General features: G+C 49.9%; 1 protein-coding gene across 1 annotated transcript in view; it reads right to left on the reverse strand.

Moving 5' to 3' along the window:
- The window catches only part of LOC117356736 (akirin-2-like), a 75100-nt gene extending 55884 nt beyond the window's left edge, over window positions 1-19216 (reverse strand). Inside the window, exons 1-3 of the mRNA XM_033936358.1 lie at window positions 18627-19216; window positions 12510-12653; window positions 12170-12248 (exon numbers count right to left, since the gene is read on the reverse strand). Of these exons, the coding sequence (XP_033792249.1) occupies window positions 12170-12248; window positions 12510-12653; window positions 18627-18819 (416 nt within the window). The 5' untranslated portion in view covers window positions 18820-19216. The remainder of the gene's footprint in view (window positions 1-12169; window positions 12249-12509; window positions 12654-18626) is intronic.
- Window positions 19217-20987: the final 1771 nt, after the last annotated feature.

A 20987-nucleotide genomic window follows, 5' to 3' on the forward strand; every position in this document is an offset into this window, starting at 1 on the left:
GGACCCGTGGGGGGGTGGGGGAGTTTTGTGAGGGTTTGTTTAGGGATGGGGGAGGTTGTTCAGGGGGGTTGTGATCTGTGGGGTTTGAGTTTTGTATACCAAAAATGTTGAGCTAACTTGCCTTTTGTGTCGTTGACCTGTTGGTGTTTTTTGCTCAATAAAATATATTTGAACATACATGAGTACAGGATGTCTGGTGCAGTACTCAGAGAGGCCCCCTGGAAAGAGACCTGGGAGTACCGTATTTTCGCGGATATAACGCGCACCATTGTAAAACGCGCACAGGGGTATAGCGCGCAGAAATCACGATGATATGTACAAAAACTTTTCTATACCGCGCTCAGGCATATAACGCGCATGCTGCCCGACTCTCCTCTGGCCACCCCGACTCTCCTTTCGCCCTCCCCGACTCTCCTCTGGTTGCCCCGACTCACCGTTCACCCGCCCTGACTTTCGGTGCACTGCCCCGCCTCTCCGTGCCTGTCCCCCTTGAAGTCCTGTCCCCCTTGAAGGTCTGCCTGTCCCCCTTGAAGATCTGCCTGTCCCCCCTTGAAGTCCTGTCCCCATCCTGAAAGCCTGATGCCCCCCCTCGACGTCCGATTCTTCTCCCCCCTCGGCAGGACCACTCGCACCCCCACCCCGAAGGACCGCCGACTCCCCGACAATATTGGGCCAGGAGGGAGCCCAAATCCTCCTGGCCACGGCGACCCCCTAACCCCACCCCGCACTACATTACGGGCAGGAGGGATCCCAGGCCCTCCTGCCCTCGACGCAAACCCCCCCCCCCCAACGACCGCCCCCCCCCCCAAGAACCTCCGCCCGTCCCCCAGCCGACCCGCGACCCCCCTGGCCGACCCCCACGACACCCCCCACCCGCCTTCCCCGTACTTTGTGTAGTCGGGCCAGAAGGGAGCCCAAACCCTCCTGGCCACGGCGACCCCCTAACCCCACCCCGCACTACATTACGGGCAGGAGGGATCCCAGGCCCTCCTGCCCTCGACGCAAACCCCCCTCCCTCCAACGACCGCCCCCCCCAAGAACCTCCGACCGACCCGCGACCCCCCTGGCCGACCCCCCCACCCCCCTTCCCCGTACCTTTGGAAGTTGGCCGGACAGACGGGAGCCAAACCCGCCTGTCCGGCAGGCAGCCAACGAAGGAATGAGGCCGGATTGGCCCATCCGTCCTAAAGCTCCGCCTACTGGTGGGGCCTAAGGCGCGTGGGCCAATCAGAATAGGCCCTGGAGCCTTAGGTCCCACCTAGGGGCGCGGCCTGAGACACATGGTCGGGTTTGGCCCATGTGCCTCATGCCGCGCCCCCAGGTGGGACCTAAGGCTCCAGGGCCTATTCTGATTGGCCCACGCGCCTTAGGCCCCACCAGTAGGCGGAGCTTTAGGACGGATGGGCCAATCCGGCCTCATTCCTTCGTTGGCTGCCTGCCGGACAGGCGGGTTTGGCTCCCGTCTGTCCGGCCAACTTCCAAAGGTACGGGGAAGGGGGGTGGGGGGGTCGGCCAGGGGGGTCGCGGGTCGGTCGGAGGTTCTTGGGGGGGGACGGTCGTTGGAGGGAGGGGGGTTTGCGTCGAGGGCAGGAGGGCCTGGGATCCCTCCTGCCCGTAATGTAGTGCGGGGTGGGGTTAGGGGGTCGCCGTGGCCAGGAGGGTTTGGGCTCCCTTCTGGCCCAACTACACAAAGTACGGGGAAGGCGGGTGGGGGTGTCGTGGGGGTCGGCCAGGGGGGTCGCGGGTCGGCTGAGGGACGGGCGGAGGTTCTTGGGGGGGGGGCGGTCGTTGGGGGGAGGGGGGTTGCGTCGAGGGCAGGAGGGCCTGGGATCCCTCCTGCCCGTAATGTAGTGCGGGGTGGGGTTAGGGGGTCGCCGTGGCCAGGAGGGTTTGGGCTCCCTCCTGGCCCGATATTGTTGGGGAGTCGGCGGTCCTTCGGGGTGAGGGTGCGAGTGGTCCTGCCGGGGGGGGGATGTATCGGACGTCGGGGAGTCGGCCGGGCAAGAGGGCTTGGGCTCCCTCTTGCTCCGATCGTGGATGCGGGTGCGGGTGGGAGCGCGTGCGAGCGGTCGTTCGGGGTGGGGGTGCGAGCGGTCCTGCTGGGGGGGTGAATCGGGCGTCGGGCGGGGTGGGAACTATGTTTAAAAACTTTTGTATACCGCGCTCAGGCATATAACGCGCGAGGGGTATGCGCGGTACGTAAAATCACGTATAACGCGCGCGTTATATCCGCGAAAATACGGTACTGGTCGACAAGTCGATGAAGCCGTCCGCGCAATGTGTGGCGGCGGCAAAAAGGGTGAACAGAATGCTAGGAATGATTAAGAAGGGGGATCACGAACAGATCAGAGAAGGTTATCAAGCCGCTGTACCTGGCCATGGTACACCCCCACCTTGAATACTACGTCCAGCACTGGTCACCATACATGAAGAAGGACATAGTACTACTCGAAAGGGTCCAGAGAAACATAGAAACATAGAAATAGACGGCAGATAACAGACGGCCCATCTAGTCTGCCCACCTTAATGTCCCTCCCCTACCTTTGCCCTGTGAATAGATCCCATGTGCCGATCCCATTTGGCCTTAAAATCAGGCACGCTGCTGGCCTCAATCACCTGTAGTGGAAGACTATTCCAGCGATCAACCACTCTTTCGGTGAAAAAGAATTTCCTGGTGTCACCTCGTAGTTTCCCGCCCCTGATTTTCAACGGATGCCCTCTTGTTGTCGTGGGACCCTTGAAAAAGAAGATATCTTCCTCCGCCTCGATGCGGCCCGTAAGATACTTGAACGTCTCGATCATGTCCCCCCTCTCTCTGCGCTCCTCGAGCGAGTATAGCTGTAATTTGTCAAGCCGTTTTTCGTATGGTAGATCCTTGAGTCCCGAGACCATCCGGGTGGCCATTCTTTGCACCGACTCCAGTCTCAGCACATCCTTGCGATAATGCGGCCTCCAGAATTGCACACAGTATTCCAGGTGGGGCCTCACCATGGATCTATACAATGGCATAATAACTTCCGCCTTACGACTGACGAAACCCCTTCGTATGCAGCTCATGATTTGTCTTGCCTTGGACGAAGCCTGCTCCACTTGATTGGCAGACTTCATGTCCTCACTGACGATTACCCCCAAGTCTCGTTCTGCTACCGTTTTTGCTAGGATCTCGCCATTAAGGGTATAAGACTTGCATGGAGAAGAGCAACTAAAATGGTTAAGGGGCTGGAACTCGCAGGCAGATGCTCAAGGCCCAGCAGAAGAGGAGGCCGATCTTCGGGCACCGGCACCAAGCACAGGACATGCCGGTGCCGGTGCCCAGATGAGGGTAAGAAGCGGCGGGGGAGTGCCAAATCGCGTCGGGGGGGGGGGCAATCACATTGGGGGGGTGCCGGATCGTGGCGGGGGGGGGGGCAATGCCGGTTCTCGTGGGGGCGAACGCATCAAAGCGAGTTTCCATTATTTCCTATGGGGAAACTCGCTTTGATAAACGAGCATTTTGGATTACGAGCATGCTCCTGGAATGGATTATGCTCGTAATCCAAGGTACCACTGTACTGGAGTTGCTGTCAAGCTCACTATCCAAACCATCTAAACCTATCCAAACCATCTAAAATTAACTAAAACAAACACCACTTTCCTTTTTGTGTTGTGCAAGACTGGCATCTAATTGGCATATGCCCTTCCACTCTCCTTCAAAAAAATGGCATTAAGTGGTTTCTAATCATGCTTCTCATGACTTTTCTTGGCTTGCACTTTTCTTTATGGGCGCCTTGATTTTTCAGTTTATTTTAGTCACCTATGATTTTTCAACTTTCACATACCCCTCAGTGTTCTTTCAAAATATTGGAAGTATTTTTGGACACACATTCAATGATATCTAAGCTTTGCATTGTACCATGGTTTTTGCTTTTCAGTAGCAGCATCCCAGTTGGTCTGTTAATCTGGAAATGTGTACACTTCTCCCTCCAAATTCGCAGGTTTAGGACTCACAACTTTGATTATTCGCGGATTTCTAAACCCTGACCCACTCCCCTCTTCCTGGGGCTCTCCACACTGTATCTGGTGGCCTAGTGGGGCAGGAGCAATCTTCCTATGCTCCTGCCCCGTGCAGAGCCATCAACAAAATTGGCTGCCGTGAGTTCTTGCTGTGTAGAATGCAGAGCAGGAACAGGTTTAGAATTAAACGTAATTTATTGGAATTTGGGTAGTGTGACTTGACCTTGAAATTTCAGTTCAGAGACTGTTCGATATAAACTGGAGTAATGGATAGACGTCCTAAAAAAGGATGTAGTGGCCACTCCAAAACTCCGGGTTCCTTTAGAATAAAAAAGGAGATGGAGTAAAGGGTTCAGTGTATAATTGTCAGAAAAGATACTCAAGATAATTGCCCTCGTTAGACTTGCAGGGGGAGATCTTTTTCAGCCACACGAAGTTCTGCAGGCAGCCGCTTAGAGACCAAGTCCCATAGATTTCGTCCAGGCAAGAACTCAGGAAGCCCGATTAGCCTAATGTTTCGACAGCTTCAATTTTCTTGATGTTTTTCTGGTTCCAATAGCCTCTTTCACTTCACCTATTAACCACGCCGGCTCTCATTTCCTCTTCTTTCCGCCTTTGCTGATACGTGGAATAAAGAAATAAGAGAAGAAAACTGACATTAGTCAATAGTGTGTCTTAATCCATAGCTCCAGAGTCAGATACAGTCGGAGAGGGCAAGCTGGGGTGGAGTAGAAACAAGGCCGAAAATCCATCAATGATCACGGAGGAAGTCAGGATGGAAATTTTTGTGAAGGCCGCTAAACATTGAATGAAATTTTAAGAAATTCCAAAATTTATTTTCCTTTCTACTTTTCTTCTTTGCTCGTTTAAAAAAAAAAAAAAAAAGCAGTAGAACAGAAGAAATTTATAAATGAAAAAGATTTATAAAAAAATAAACGGGAAGGGAACTTGACTGAGAAACGAGATACGTCTTTACTTCGTGGAAAATGAAAAACTGACTACCTTGCGAGCTGGTGTCAAGCAGGAAGGCACTACTTGCACATGCGTGGTGCAGGCAGTCTAAAAGCTTGTTAAAGCTTAAAGTGATTCTATACTTTTCACTATTTATACCAGGGCTCCATGGATGATGTCACCCACGTGTGAGAATATGCAGCCTGCTTGTCTAAGAATAATGAGCATTTAACCTGCTGGTCAAGACTACTAGGTCTGTTGCACAAGAAAACATTGTTGAGTAGAGCAAAAAAATGCATCAACAGAAATGAGGACAATATAATGAACTACAGTGTTGGATAGGAAATTACACCTGGCAAGATGACTTGTGAGCAATGTGTAATCGGCAAAGGAATGTGGATTCAGTTTCTTAGAATGTTATAAACTGGAAGATATATGGAGAGGTACCTTGTGAATTTTGGAAATGATTGTGGGACCATCTACATACATGGGACTATCCTCTACTAGGTAAGGGACCTCATCTTAGAAAAAAGAACAAAAAAAACCCCAAAAAACTCAAGTATGTATGATATGGGAATCATATTTGTCCAACTGGCTAACTTGTATTAAAAGTAATTCTAAAACACTGGGTGGATAGCAGCTCCCCTACTTATCAGAAATGGCTACATCATATGCATGAACTAGGCAACTGTGAGCTCAGGGATGCACATACGAAACAAAACCAGCCTGGGCTTACTACAAACAACTGTGGTCTAATTTCCATATTTATGGCAGCAAAGTGTGCTGCCCAGACACATATTTATGCCTGTCTCTTCTGGATGAGACAAAGCACAGTTACTTACCGTAACAGGTGTTATCCAGGGACAGCAGGCATATATTCTCACATGTGGGTAACGTCATCTATGGAGCCCCGATGCGGACAGCTTTTTTCAAGCAAACTTGATTGAAGATTTAAGTTTGCTTTGCTGCTCCACGCATGCGTGCCTTCCTGCTCCACTAGAGAGCGCATCCCCTCCTCATGGTCTCCAGTTCACATAACCAGTAAAGAAGCCAACCTCGGGGAGGCGGGCGGGTTGTGAGAATATATGCCTGCTGTCCCTGGATAACACCTGTTACGGTAAGTAACTGTGCTTTGTCTCATCCAGAAGAGACAGGCATAAATATGTGTCTGGGCAGCTTTATCCCAGGACAAGCAGGCATGATATTCTCACATGTGGGTGATCTCCAAGCTAACTGAAAAGGGATGGAGGGAAGTTGGCAATTTAAGAAAACAGATTACGTAATACCGATTGGCCAAACCGGCCATCGCTCCTGGACAGTGTATCCAGACAGTAGTGGGAGGTGAAAGTATGAACCGAAGACCATGTGGCAGCCTTGCAGATTTCCTCGATAGGCGTGGACCTGAGGAAGGCTACGGAGGCTGCCATCGCTCGGACCTTGTGCCCCGTTACTCGACCGTGCAGTGCGAGACCAGCCTGAGCGTAGCAAAAGGAAATACAAGCAGCCAACCAGTTGGACAAGGTGCGCTTGGAAACTGGGTGACCCAACCGATTAGGGTCGAAGGACAAAAACAATTGTGGGACTGAGTGCGTTGAAGGTAAAAGGCCAATGCTCTCTTACAGTCAAGGGTGTGGAGCGCCACCTCTCCGGGGTGAGAGTGGGGCTTTGGAAAAAACACAGGCAAAACAATGGCCTGGTTGAGATGGAAATCAGACACCACTTTGGGCAAGAACTTAGGATGAGTGCGGAGAACCACCTTGTCGTGGTGGAATACGGTGAAAGGCGGGTCCGCCACCAGGGCCTGTAGCTCACTAACCCGCCGAGCGGAAGTGAGTGCGAGTAGGAATATCACCTTCCAAGTGAGAAATTTAAGATGGCATTTGTCTAGCGGCTCAAATGGAGGTTTCATGAGTTGAGTCAGAACCACATTAAGGTCCCAAACCACCGGGGGAGGTTTGAGAGGAGGGTGGACATTCAAAAGACCTTTCATGAAACGAGAAACTAAGGGGTGGAGTGAAAGGGCTTTCCCCTCTAGGGGTTGTTGAAAGGCAGCAATCGCACTAAGGTGTACTCGAATGGAGTTGGTCTTCAGGCTGGAGTGAGATAAGTGAAGTAAATATTCCAGGACCAAAGAGACCGGGACCGACACCGGGTCTTTGCTGTGAGAGGAGCACCAGGACGAGAATCTGGTCCACTTTTGGGAATAGCAGATTCTAGTCGAGGCTTTCCTCAAGGCCTCCAATATCTCCTTGACTGATTGAGACATCGGAAGAGAAGTCAGGGGGAAAGAAACCAAGCAGTCAGATGAAGAGACTGAAGATTGGGATGTAACAGTGAGCCCTGACTTTGCGATAGCAGAGAGGGAAACAGAGGCAGAGGCAGCGGATCTCTGGTACTGAGTTGCAGTAGAAGGGAAAATCAAGGCTGGCGTGGCCACCGAGGGGCGATCAAGATCAGAGTGGCTCGCACTGATTTGAGGTGGACCAGCGTCCGCAGAATCAGAGGAAAGGGCGGAAACGCGTACAGAAATCTTCCCTCCCAATCCAGGAGGAAGGCGTCGGCCTCGAGACGGTCCGGGGAGTATATCCGGGAGCAGAAGTGAGGCAGCTTGTGATTGAGGGGGGAGGCGAATAGATCTATCTGAGGCGTCCCCCACCTTTCGAACACCTGTCGCAAGGTCTGAGAGTGTAGTGACCACTCGTGCGGTTGGAGGAGGCGGCTGAGTCTATCTGCCAGATAATTCTGCACTCCTTGTATGTACACCGCTCGAAGGAAGATGTTGTTTGCGACCGCCCACTTCCAGAGGCGCAGAGCTTCCTGGCAGAGGGACCAAGACCCCGTCCCTCCTTGCTTGTTTACGTAGTACATTGCCACCTGGTTGTCAGTTCAGACGAGAACCACCCGGTCGTGTAGCAGGTGTTGGAAGGCCACGGCAGCGAGATAGATGGCCCGAAGTTCCAGCACGTTGATGTGACAGCGCCGATCTTCTGCTGACCACATTCCCTGAGTGCGTAGGCCGTCCAGATGAGCCCCCCAAGCATTTTCCGACGAGTCCGTGGCGAGTACCTTGCTGTGTGGGGGGGCTAGAAAGAGCAAACCTTTGGAAAGATTTGAAGAGTCGGCCCACCAGCGGAGCGATCGTTGCAAGGAAGGAGTCACTTGCACGAGGCGGTAGATCAGGTCCTGGTCCTGACGCCATTGAGAGGCCAGAGTCCATTGAGGGATCCGCAGGTGGAGACGGGCGAAGGGTATGACGTGGACGGTAGAGGCCATGTGGCCCAGAAGCATCATCATCTGCTGCGCTCAGACTTACTAACGCCTCCAGACGCGGAGGGGGAAGGAAGGAACGGAGGCGGGTCGTGTCCAGCACGGCTCCGATGAACTGTAAGGATTGAGAGGGGTGCAGCTGGGATTTTGGGAAGTTTATCTCGAACCCCAGACCCTGAAGGTAGATAATAGTCTGTCGGGTCGCTGAGATAACCCCCTCCCTGGACGGGGCTTTGATCAGCCAGTCGTCCAGGTAGGGGAATACCTGAAGACCCTGAGAGCGCAAGGCAGCTGCGACCACCACAAGGCACTTCGTGAAAACCCGAGGTGACGATGCTAGGCCAAAGGGAAGGACTCGGTATTGTAGATGAAGGTCTCTCCCACCTGAAAATGCAGAAACCTGCGGTGAGCGGGATGCACTGGAACATGTGTGTAGGCCTCCTTCAGATCGAGGGAGCAGAGCCAATCGCCCTCGTCGATCAGAGGATAGATAATCGGTAGGGAAAGCATTCGAAACTTTTCCCGCACCAGGAATTTGTTGAGTCGTCTCAAGTCTAGAATTGGGCGCAGGTCTCCTGTCTTCTTCGGCACCAGGAAGTAGCGGGAGTAGAACCCTTTCCCCCGTTGGTCGGGGGGAACCTCTTCCACTGCCCGCAGGCGAAGCAGGTCTTGAGCTTCTGAGAGAAGGAGGGGTAACTGAGCCCGATTGGGAGAGCACATTCTTGGAGGGCTGTCTGGAGGAATGTCCCGAAAGTTGAGAGAGTATCCTGATGAGATCACGCCAAGGACCCATGCGTCTGACGTGACTTGTTCCCAGCGAGGGTAGAAGGCTCTGAGGCGGCCCCCGAAGGGAAGGAGGCCTGGGACTGTGGCGGAGGGGGCCAGCCCCCATCCGCGTGTCCCGTCAAAAGGATGGGGATGGTTTGGCACTTGCTGGTGGTTGGGACTTGGGCGGAGCCCGATGGTGAGCTTGCGGACGTCTAGGTGGAGGCCGCGAGAAGGCGGGGGTAGATTTTTGTGGATAGCGGCGCGGGGGGGCCCTGAATGGCCTGGACGCGGGGGGGGTTTAGGCTTAGGCCTGACGAGGGAGGCAAACGAGCGTTCGTGTTCCGAAAGTTTTTCGTAGCTGCCTCGATGGTATCGTCAAAAAGTTCTTTGCCCACACAGGGGAGGTTAGCCAACCAGTCTTGTAAGTTGGGGTCCATGTCTACCAGGCGCAACCAGGCTAGACGGCACATGGCGATAGCGAAGGCTGCCACCCTGGAGGAAAGTTCGAAGCCATCATAGGCCGCATGGAATAGATGGAGGCGTAGGTTGGAGAAAACCTCCAAAAGCAGGCCAAAGGCTCCTTGGAGGGAGGCCGGCAAATCAGTCGTAAAGGCTCCCAGTAGTCCAATAAGGTGTTTCAGGTAGGACGTGAAGGTGAAGGTATAATTTTGCACCCTGGAGGCCATCATGGAGTTCTGGTACAGTCTCCTGCCAAACTTGTCAAGGGTTCGACCCTCTCGACCTGGGGGGACCGCCGCTGAGACCCGGGAGGGGTGAGCCTTTTTTAAGGAAGATTCTACCAACAGCGATTGGTGGGAGAGCTATGGGTGCTCGAACCCCGGGCAGGGTACTGTCCGGTATTTGGACTCCATTTTGGAGGGGACGGCTGTTACCATATAGGGGGTCTCCAGATTCCTGATGAAAGCCTGTTGGAGTACCTGGTTGAGCGGTAGGCGAAGGGACTCTCTGGGCGGTGATGGCATATCAAGCTCCGCAAGGTACTCCTTAGAATATCTTGAGTCGGACTGGAGGTCTAAGTTCAGAGCGTGGCCCATGTCCTGGACAAAGCGGGTGAAGGAGGGGTGGGACGTTCCCAGAGCCCCGTGTGGGGACGGTGAACGAGACCTTCGTCGGGCGGAGAAGGACGGGGAGGCTTCCCTCGAGTATCGAGGTTCAAGCTCCGACCCGCGCTCCGAGACTGGGGAGACACTACGAAAGTGTTCCGGGGTCGTGGATCTGCGTCGTCTCGAGGAGCCCCTCGGAGACGATGCCAGGGTACGAGGTGCCGATCAATGTCGAATCGGCGACCTGGACCCGGACTCCCTCGGCGATAGCCTTTGACCTCGGTTCGGAGCCCCGGACCGAGGGGGAGATAAGATAATCTGAGGGTTGGAGATTATAACTCCGTCACCCTCAGCGGTTCCGTACGAGTCGCCGGGGAACGGCCCCGTAGAGTGGGAGAACTCCGGGCCTTCTTCAAGGTACGGCGGTTCTAGGTATCGATCATTTTGGAGCGACGCTTCGCCCCGCGGCGGTCAGTGGAGGGGGGAGCGTCTCGGCGAGGAATCCGAGGAGGATGGGATGCGGCGAGGCTGGCGTGCCTTGCCCCGAGGGGGCTCGATGCAAGGCTCAGGCTGGTCCGGCACACGCGAGGTCGAGGCTGGTTGTAGCTGGGCCAGCGCAGCGGACAGCTCCGACGAGATCATCGCCCGGAGCAAGTCCTGGAAAACGGGTACGGACATTATCGAAGGCATGTCCGATGCCGTAGTGCACTCCACCGAGGGCGACCTCGATTTTGAGTATTCCCGGGTGGTGGAGGCACGTCCCAGGGCTTGGAGGACTTCGCCGGGGCCGAAGGCATGGAATTTCCACCATGCGCCGCCGGTGTCCCCGAGGCTGGCTTCTTCGTCGGCGCGGAACCTGAAGAAGGAAGAGGAGACTTACCCGGAACCAAGGCTTTCTGCGTACCCAAGGACTTCGGGGTCGAGTCTCGAGGCGGTGCCGAGGTGTTCGGGGCCGAGGTAGTGGGTTGGTCGGCGGCGAAAAGATCCGCCATGCGGGCTTTCCTTCAACGGAGGGCCCGGTTCTGAAAAGTGGCGCACTGGAGGCAAGAATCTGTTGGATGGGCGGCCCCCAGGCAGAGGATGCACCGGCGATGCGGGTCTGTGATAGAAAGAAGCCTCTCGCACCGGGTGCACTTTTTAAAGCCGGTCAAAGGCCGGGACATAGAAACGAAACTGGCCGCGGCCGCGGCGACCCGGAAGCCTCCGGATCGGTCAAAACGAAGCAGGAACAATAATAAAACAAGAAATAAACGCGCACAGCGACTTAATCGATAAAGAAAGGAAAAAAATCGTGGTGCTAGAAGGCAGTTGGGGCAGAGCCTAAAAGCACACGACTTCTAGGCTCAGCGGAAAAATTTGAACTGGAGACAACGAGGAGGGGATGCGCCCTCTAATGGAGCAGGAAGGCACGCATGCGTGGAGCAGCAAAGCTTGAAAAAAGCTGTCCACATCGGGGCTCCATAGATAACGTCACCCACATGTGAGAATATCATGCCTGCTTGTCCTGGGATAACAGGAATTTCCATTGTGCTCCCCACCGACCTTTACGTTCTGCAATCCCGTTACTTTTGTTACATTGTTTGATTTTGCTATGTATGTAGGTGAAGGGATTCAGGTTTCAGGTGTGATTTTGTCTCTATGTATGGATGCATGGATGTCTGAATTTAATGTAGTGTATATGGGTGAGCAAGTCAAAGACGGCCAACTGTCCGGGGATCTATAACTGAAGTGATCTAATCTAATCTAAACCTTAAGTTTATATACACCATCATCTCCATGAGAATGGAGCTCGACACAGTTTACAAGAACTTAAAATAGTGGGTAGAGAAGAAGAAAAAGGATTACATGAACTTATGTGTAGAAGGGGGGAGAGAAAGGGGGAAGGATAGAGCTACAATTTGCTGAAAAGCCAGGTTTTCAGTTGTTTGCGGAATAACTGAAGGGAGCTCAGGTTCCGCAGCGGGGTGGTGAGGTCATTCCAAAGACCTGTGATTTTGAAGAGAAGGGATTTTCCCAGTTTGCCTGAATAGTGGATGCCGTGTGGAGAGGGGAAGGCTAGTTTAAGTTTAGTTTAAGTGATGACATGGATACCTTGTGGTCTGTACTCAATGGATCATATCTCTTACCTTATCATTCTGTTGGGGATTTCTGCTGTAGCAGGATCACAAGGAACGGGCATTTTACCTTTTGCCGTCCTTGCTTCTCCTATAATATAGAGATCCATATCACAATGTTTGGGAGTTTTCATATCCTTTTTTTATTTTTGTCTTACAATGAGTGTGTTTCTCTGTTTAATCTGAATTATTTCTTTGTTTCAATAGAGATTAAAAAAATAAACTGAAAACTCTTCAAATTTAACCACTCCACATTCTAACCATTCAATTATGCAACTAGCCTTATAATACCAAACTTAATACAGAGTCATACGTGCTTATCATTTAACTAGAAAATCTTAAAATCTCTTACCTGGCACAGCTGATCCACTAAGAAGAAAAGCATGCGGCTGTGCATCATTTAAACAGCAAGGATCTGTCTGCTGGAAAGTACTTTCCAGATGTTTCCTCTTCTGCATGCGTTTGTGTTCTTGTTTTATGCTGTAAAGAATTTGTTCTAGAAACAGAACAAATGAAACTATCCATAAATCTGCAGTTTTTATTTTCTGTAACTTAAAATGAGGTTTCAGGCAAAGTAGCATCAGGCTAACTACAAATGAAAAAGTTGCATGTTTCAAAGAGTGTAAATACAGTAGAATCTCAGTTAATCGGTATTCAACTAACCAGAAAAATATTTGTTGGGAAAAAAAATTGCCTCCTGGGCTCCTCAGACAACATCCAAAGTCAAGCTCCTGACCCAACAATCCCCCCCTCCTTCCAGCCCCAGAGGCATCACCAGCTCAACCACAAAAATCTTCCTCCCTCCGTTCCTCAAAGCAGCAGAGCCAGTCTGACAATCCCCCCTTCCCACCCTCTATTCCTCAAAGCAGCAGAGCCGGTCTGACAGTCCCCCCTTCCCTCCCTCCGTTCCCCAAAGCAGCACAGCCGGTCTGACAACACCCCTCCCTCATCCAAAGTAGTAGCAGCAATGGTGAGCAGAAGCGCCGATAAACAGGCTGTTCCTGGCCAGTCCCAGCAGGGCCCTTCCTCTGCCGCATCACTTCCAACTGCCGGACTGACCAGAAACAGCCTGTTTACCAGTGCTTCTTCTGTTTACCGGCTGCCGCTACTGTTTTGGGTGAGAGAGGGGGGTGTTATCAGGACCGGTTGCTACAGATCCTGGACCCATAAATGTGGGGGGAGGAGGAGGAGAAAGAGACAAGGATACTGGTACTGCAGGGTGAAGGGCAGGAGAGATGGATGGATACTGGACTCATAAGTAAGGGGAGAAAGGGGTGGGGGGAGAGAAAATGACCAAGAAAGAAGGGAAAAACAGATGATGTACCAACAAGGGAAAATGGAGGGATAATAAGAGTGAGGTGAGAAGGAAGACTAAATTATTTTTATAGTAACTCTCAAGCAACCAGAAACTACAGTTATCCAGCATCCACTAATCCCCATGGCTGCCGGATAATCTACTGTAAAAAACAAACAAACCAAGAATTAGTGTAATTCATCTGTACACAGAAGTTAAAATGCACAATTACTGTGATATATGGCAGAAAACTGAATATATGTTCACACTTGTTTAAAAATGTTTTAGATGAGTTTCTGGATAAAGTCCATTATTAGCCCAGTAGACACGGTATTGATTTAATACTTAATATACCACTAAAAACCGAAGTGCTATAGCAATTTACAGTTCTAAAAAACAGCTCATTCTAACAAGTTACAAACTCAAAAACATTTCACTCTGCAACAATTACAGGCAGTCCCCGGTTTAAGAATGCTCAACTTACATCACTCATACTTACGCACCCCTCAATTCCTCCCTTCCGTGTTCCCATGCGCCTCTCTTTCTCCTTCTCATTTGCATCCCTCCCATGGGTATTACCTCATGTGGCCGGCTCCCTTCTCCCGCCGTACTTCTCTTCTCAAAGCTGCGGTTGCAGTTCCTGTACGCGGCCTGCAATTGACTCGGAAGCCTTCCCTTCCTGTCCCAATGCGCCCCTCATCCTCCCCCACTTGCCTCTTTCCTATGGGCGCTACCTCCTCTGGCCTGCTCCCTCCATCCTGCCGTGCTTCTCTTCTCAAAACCGCGGCTGCGGGTCCTGCATGTGGCCCGCAGCTGACCCAGAAGCCTTCCCTCTCTGCTGGGAAGGCTTCCGGGTCAGTTGCGGGCCACATGCAGGACCTGTGGCTGCAGCTTTGAGAAGTATGGCAGGGAGAAGGGAGCAGGCTAAGGAAGTAACACCTGCGGAGAGAGGCAAGTGAGGAGGACAAGGGATACATTGGGACACAGAAGGGAGGGAGGAAACTTCAAACAAAGGATGGAAAGAGGGAGGGGACATGAACTTGGGGTCACAAAATGGAAGAATGGAGGGAGTGAAGATGCTGAGATGGGAGAGAGAATAGAAAAGGAGAATTGTTGGGCATAGGGAGTCTGAGTCAGAGGGCAAGAGATAATGCACATGAGGAAATTAAGAAAGAATTGTTGGGCATAGGGAGGGAGAGAAATATTGGACATGGTGATGGGAGAGATGTGTGGTACAGATGCACGGGGAAGAGAGGGAGAAATGTTGGATGTGGTTGTGAAGAAGGAACAGTAGGACAGATAAAGAACAAAAGTGTAAACCTATCTTTTCTTTCTATTTAAAGCTACAGTACTATATTTTGAGGACTGTTTCTTTAATGTTTGTTAATGTTTTTATAGACTTTGTACTGTACAGGATCTGAGTTACATACAAATTCAACTTAAGTTTTTTAAAAAAACGAAACCCATTCTTAACCCAGGGGCTGCCTGTATATTAATTACACCATTACATCCATAGAACCCAACCCAAATATAATAATCATCTAATTGCAACCCTCATTATCAAATCCACTCATTAACTATATTAAAAAAAATAAAAACCACAGAATAAAATAAGAAACGGAGAGAGCAGAACAAATACTCCTTCCTGCTTGCGGACAGAAGGGAAAAATTGCAGGTGGCAATAGAGCTCACAGTGAAGTAGGAGAGAGACAGGAAAAATCCACAGTGGATTCCTTCTACATGGGGATATAACCCGTGTCTAGAATAACATCTATTGCACTGGAATGTGTTGCCCCTAGCATTATGACCAAAAAACCAGCAAGTACCAGAAGTCTCATAACTCCTTGTATCGCGTTCCATGGTGTTTCCACACTTGAGTACTGTACTCAGTTCTGGTCACTGCTACGGTAGAATTATTGAACTAGTAAATATGAATCAGTCTGTTTCTTTTTCAAAACGTACAAACAATAGGGGACACACTTATTCAGTGCAAAATTAAGCTCCAGAATTTGTCTTCTCTGTCTAAAAATCTGTTTTCACAAACTTCAGCTCATTCGTTCTGTAACCTCAATTCTTTAAACTGACGCTATCACAACCCTCATTCACTCACTGGTCATTTCTCATTTAGATTACTGCAACTCTCTATACAATGGAATTACTCAAAAATAATTACGTCTGCAGCTCATTCAAAATACGGCAATCAAACATATCTATAAGGTTGGGAAATATGATCATGTTACTCCTCTTCTGCGAGAAGCTCACTGGCTTCCCATCACCCACCGCATTACCTATAAAACTTTAATGCTGGTCTTCAAAACTTTCACATCTCCCATCTTTTTTTGATAAACTCATCATCCCCTTTTGCCCTCCCCGGACCCTTAGATCGGCTGATCAGAATTTATTGACCATACCTTCCATCAAAGAATTCCACTATACTAGAAAAACTAACTTTTCCGTTGTAGCTCCAACTTTATGGAACGCCATGCCACCTCAACTCTGCCTCGAAAATTCACTCGACAAATTCAAGACTAAACTAAAAACGTTCTTATTCCAAGACGCATACAATAGCGTCTAAATATTTCCTTTCCAATAGCTAGCAAAATAAACACAAACCGCTTTTAAGAAGCGATCCCCATTCCTGGTGTTTCATCCTCCACCCCCCCTTCCCTTTAATTAATTTGGTTTTAATTTTTTTTTTTATTCAATTTTTCTATACCATTCTCCCAGGGAAGTTCAGAACGGTTTACATGAATTTATTCAGGTACTCAAGCATTTTTCCCTGTCTGTCCCGGCAGGCTCACAATCTACCTAATGTACCTGGGGCAATGGGGAGATTAAGTGACTTGCCCAGGGTCACAAGGAGCAGCGTGGGTTTGAACCCACAACCCCAGGGTGCTGAAGCTGTAGCTTTAACCACTGCGCCACACATGATGTATTTATTAACTTTCCCCTCCCCCTTAAGCTCATGTTTGTATTTGTAATTTGTCTATTTAACGTTCACTTCCCCCCCTACAAAAATTTATTTTAACCTTTCATTTTTAGCATTGTAAACTGACCAGGTGCACGTCGATGGTCAGTATATTAAAATTAATTAAACTTGAAGCTTGGCAAAGAGGATTATGGGAGAAAAAGCTCATAACTTTTATAAAGATATAAATCTAGAGAAAGCTATTGCTTATTCCTGGAATATAAGAACTAGTGAATTTATTTTGTTGGAGCCTACCAAATACTTTGGTCCTTAATTAGCAGCTGCTAAAACAAGGTCATGTACTTGATAGATATCCAATTGCTCAACTTATTGCCAAGATAGTAGCTAAAAAGTACTTTTTAGAATATAATAATAGCCTTACTGGGTCATACCAATTGTCTATCAAGCCCAGTATCATGTCTTCACAGTGGCCAAGTCACAAGTACCTGGCAAAAATCAAAATAACAGCAACATTCAATGCTACCGATCCAGGGCAAGCATTGCCATTCTGGGACAGACGGAAGGTCCATCAAGTCCAGTACAGTGGAACCTTGGTTTACGAGTATAGTTCGTTCCAGAAGTATGCTCGTAAACCTAATTGCTCGTATATCAAAGCAAGTTTCCCCATAGGAATGAATGGAAACTCGCTTTGATTCGTTCCACCAACACCCCCCCTCCGAGATTCTGAATCTGAGAATCGTCAGAGAGAGCGAGACCAGAAGGCCTTGAGCATGCACAAATGCTCAAGGCCCAATCCAGCCCAGCACAAGCAAGAGGAAGGATCGCCAATGCACCGCCCAGCCCAGCACAGAAGAGGGAGGATCTTCGGGCACCAGCATGTCCTGTGTGTTGGTGCTGGTGCCCAATCGGGGTAAGGGATATCGTTTTGGTGCTCGAGAGAGCATGTAAGATCGCAGGGGGGGGGGAAGATGCTGGATCGCGGGGGATGGCACTCGTAAATAGAGTCAAACTCGCTTTCCGAGGCGCCAATTTTGCGAATGTTTTGCTCGTCTTGCAAAACACTCGCAAACCAGTGCACTCGTAAACCGAGGTTTGACTGTATCTTGTTTCTAACAGTGGCCAACCGAGGTCACAAATATCTGGCAAGATCCCAAACAATAAAACAGATACTTTGCTTATCCTAGGAATAAGCAGTGGATCTGCACCCCCCCCCCCCTTCCCTCCAAGTTCATTTTAATAATGGCTTATGGACTTTTCAGAAGTTATAGAGGTGAGTGATCATAGCTAAATACTCTTAACCATAACAAACATCAGGTTAGTCTGATTTACATACATGAAGTCATATGCACCTAAAAAGGTGAGCCACATTGCAAGGACCCTTCTGATGGCAACATGCCCACCAATATGTCTACCTGAATTCTGAAAGTAAGTTTTGCCATGTCCACCCATCATAAGATCAGCCTTATTTTCAAATGGCTATATCACTCTTTTGTTCTAGTGACACAAAGAACACCATAGCTCCAACCAGCTAGCTAGAGTGCCTTTGCAGGCAGCTTCCAGAACTGAAGCAGGAAACAGCTGACTGTCTCGGTCACACCCCCTGCCACTCACTCTCGTGATCTTTTAAACTCCCCAACCAGAGCCATTTGTGCACAGTTCCGCATTGGGTCACGGCTTAAGCAGGCTATTAGTTTACAAGACGAACGACTTTAATGCATCCTGAACCCACCATATCCGACTTATTTCTTATGGGGTTTTTTCCCTTCTGGCTTATAATTTAGCCTCGGCCTTTTTTTTTTTTTTTTTCTCCATCACAGTAACAAAAGTGGCGTTTGACCGGACAACTCCCGGGGGTTTTATTAGCAATTACGTTACAGAACTAGGAAGCAGTGGCGGCAGCAGCCCCGCCTCGGGAAATTCTGAATTCCCTCTACGTACACTAAAAAAAAAAAGATGAAAGGATAGAGCGATTTCTGCAGTGGAGACATAAAAGTAAAGATTAAACCCCGCTTGATAAGAGAAACCCACCGTAACTCGTTCACCCCCTCCCAGGCCAGGGTCTTAATACTTTTTTTTATATATATATTTTTCTTCCTTCCTAAAATTCTTTCTGTATTTCCTCCACTAGATGCCTTCAATTGCTGTCTTTTTACTTAACTTGTCCCGTTTGTATCTTCTCCAAGTGAACTCTCGGGTATGGCGGTATAGAAAAATATTTTTTTATTATTATTATTATTCCTACCCACCGGCTGTGAGCCGCGAGGCCACGTCGCCGAAGGGCGAGGGCTCCAGGCGGAGGCTCTTCTGCGGGGACGAAGCAGCAGCGGCGGCGGCGGCGCTGGGCGCGGACAGGGGCGCGCATCTCCGGCGCTTGGGGGACGCCTGGCTCAGCAGCGGGTCGAACTCCAGAGTCCTTTTCAGCGTGGCACCGCAAGCCATGGCCTCGCTGCGGCCCGAGAGCGAGGGAGGAGGAGGAGCGGGGAGCCGGCGGCGCTTCACTCCCAATCCACAGCGAGGCCTCCCCCCCCACCACCACCACCACCAACCGCCGCCTCGACTGGGTCTTCGCCTCCCCCCTCTCGAAGCCGGGCTCGCGCTTGACAAAACACAGGCTCCGCCTCCCCGAATCCGACGCGGCTGAAAACCCCCCTCCCTCTCTCGGAGCCTGGCAGGGTGTGTGCGCGCGCCGGGGCGGCGGATGAGGGAAGATTTCCTCACGAGCTCAAACGCCGAGCGTCACCAGCAACCCGCGTCGCTTTGTGACTCTGCTTTCTTCAATATGGCGTAAATAACAACGCGAGCGGGGTTCAGAGACGTTGCTGCCGTTGCACATGCGCATGAAGCCCGACGCCGCGCTGGACTTTGTAGTTTATTGTGCTAGCGTTTCCGACCCGGCCTCGGATCTTTGCTGCGAGCAGATACTTCAAGTCCCGGTGTGCAGTGAAGCGCAGGTGAACTTCCGCAATCCAGTTTAAATCCCCTTTATGTTGCCTAGTGGTCAAAACTAGATGCTTTGGAAAATGTTAAAAAAAAAAAAAATGTTACAGTGTGGAGTTTGGCCAGTCCTGTCAGGACCAGTGTACTCACTATAGAAATAGGATTTTATTCACAGTAGCAACAGATTCTCCAATTCGACTTTCACAAAAATGATCATGTGCAGGTAAAATAACTTTAGTATGGTAATTATGCGAGGGTAACCCTGGGCATCAATTTGCTCTTCAGGTCAGATACCCGTGACTAGGCCGAAGGATCATTTTCTCTGGTATCAAGTCACTTTACATCCTCCTCCAGCAGCAACTCCATGTAGGGATGGCACATGCAGCAATTCACACGCTGCACGTGGCTGGCCCACAAGCCTTCCCTCTGACGTCAGAGAGAAGGTTCCAGGTCAGCTACCAGTGTGTGAGTGGCTGCTTGCGTCCCTGCACAAAGTGCTTCTAGGGGAGGAGGGAGCCAGTCCAGCTCCAACAAAGTAACAGGGTCTGCTTCGGGGGTGGTGCAGTGGGACAACAGGGAGGGAGGGAGGGATCTCTGGTAGCAGCTTCAGCAGCAAGAAGGGAGGGACCCCCCCCCCCCCCGTGGCGGCCAGGCTGTGTACCCCCAAGGGTACGCATACCGTGTGTTGAGAAACACTGCACTACATCAACCAGCTCACCTTTATCCACATGTTTATTCACACCTTTAAAGAAATCAAGCAAATTGGTGAGGCAAGATCTCCCTTGGCTGAACCCATGTTGACTCTGTCTCATTAAATCATGTTTGTCTACGTGCTACATAATTTTATTTTTTATAATTGTTTCCTCCATTTTGCCCAGCACTGAAGTCAAGCTTATTGATCTGTAATTTCCGGAGCTTCCCTGGAACCTTTTTAAAAAATCAGCGTAACGCTGGCCACTCTCCAATCTTCAGATACTACAGACAATTTTAGCAACAGGTTACAGACTAACAGCAGGTCAGCAAATTTATGTTTGAGTTCTTTTAGTACCCTGGGACCCAGGTGATTTATCACTTTTTAACTTGTTGATTTGGTTTAGTACATCTTCCAGATTCACAGAGATTTCTTTCAGTTCTTCCACATCATTACCCTTGAAAACCATTTCCAGTTCCATGGCGTTATCCTCCCTGAATGCCCCCTTTGCTCCTTGATCATCCAGTGGTCCCACAGATTCCCTCATAGGCTTTCTGCTTCTGATGTACCTAAAAAAAATTGTTATGAATTTTTGCCTCTTTGACAAGTTTCTCTTCATATTCTTTCTTAGCTTTCTTTATCAATGCTTTGCATCTAACTTTCCAGTGCTTGTGTCTCTTTTTATTTTCTTCATTTGGATCCTTTCTCCATTCTTTAAAGGATTTTTTGGCTCTAATAGCCTCTTTCACTTCACCTTTTAACCATGCTGGCTCTCGTTTCCTCTTCTTTCCACTTTTGTTGACATGTGGAATACATCTGGTCTGGGCTTTCACAATGGTATTTTTAAACACCTGGTTTTGAGTCCTAACCTTTGCAAATGATCCTTTTAGCTTCTTTCTAACCATTTTCCTTATTTGATCATAGTCGCCCTTTCAAAAATTAAATGCCTGTACAGATTTCTTTTGTGATGTCACTCCAG

This window comes from Geotrypetes seraphini, chromosome 3 (assembly GCF_902459505.1).
Source record: "Geotrypetes seraphini chromosome 3, aGeoSer1.1, whole genome shotgun sequence".
Classification (NCBI taxonomy): Eukaryota; Metazoa; Chordata; class Amphibia; order Gymnophiona; family Dermophiidae; genus Geotrypetes; species Geotrypetes seraphini.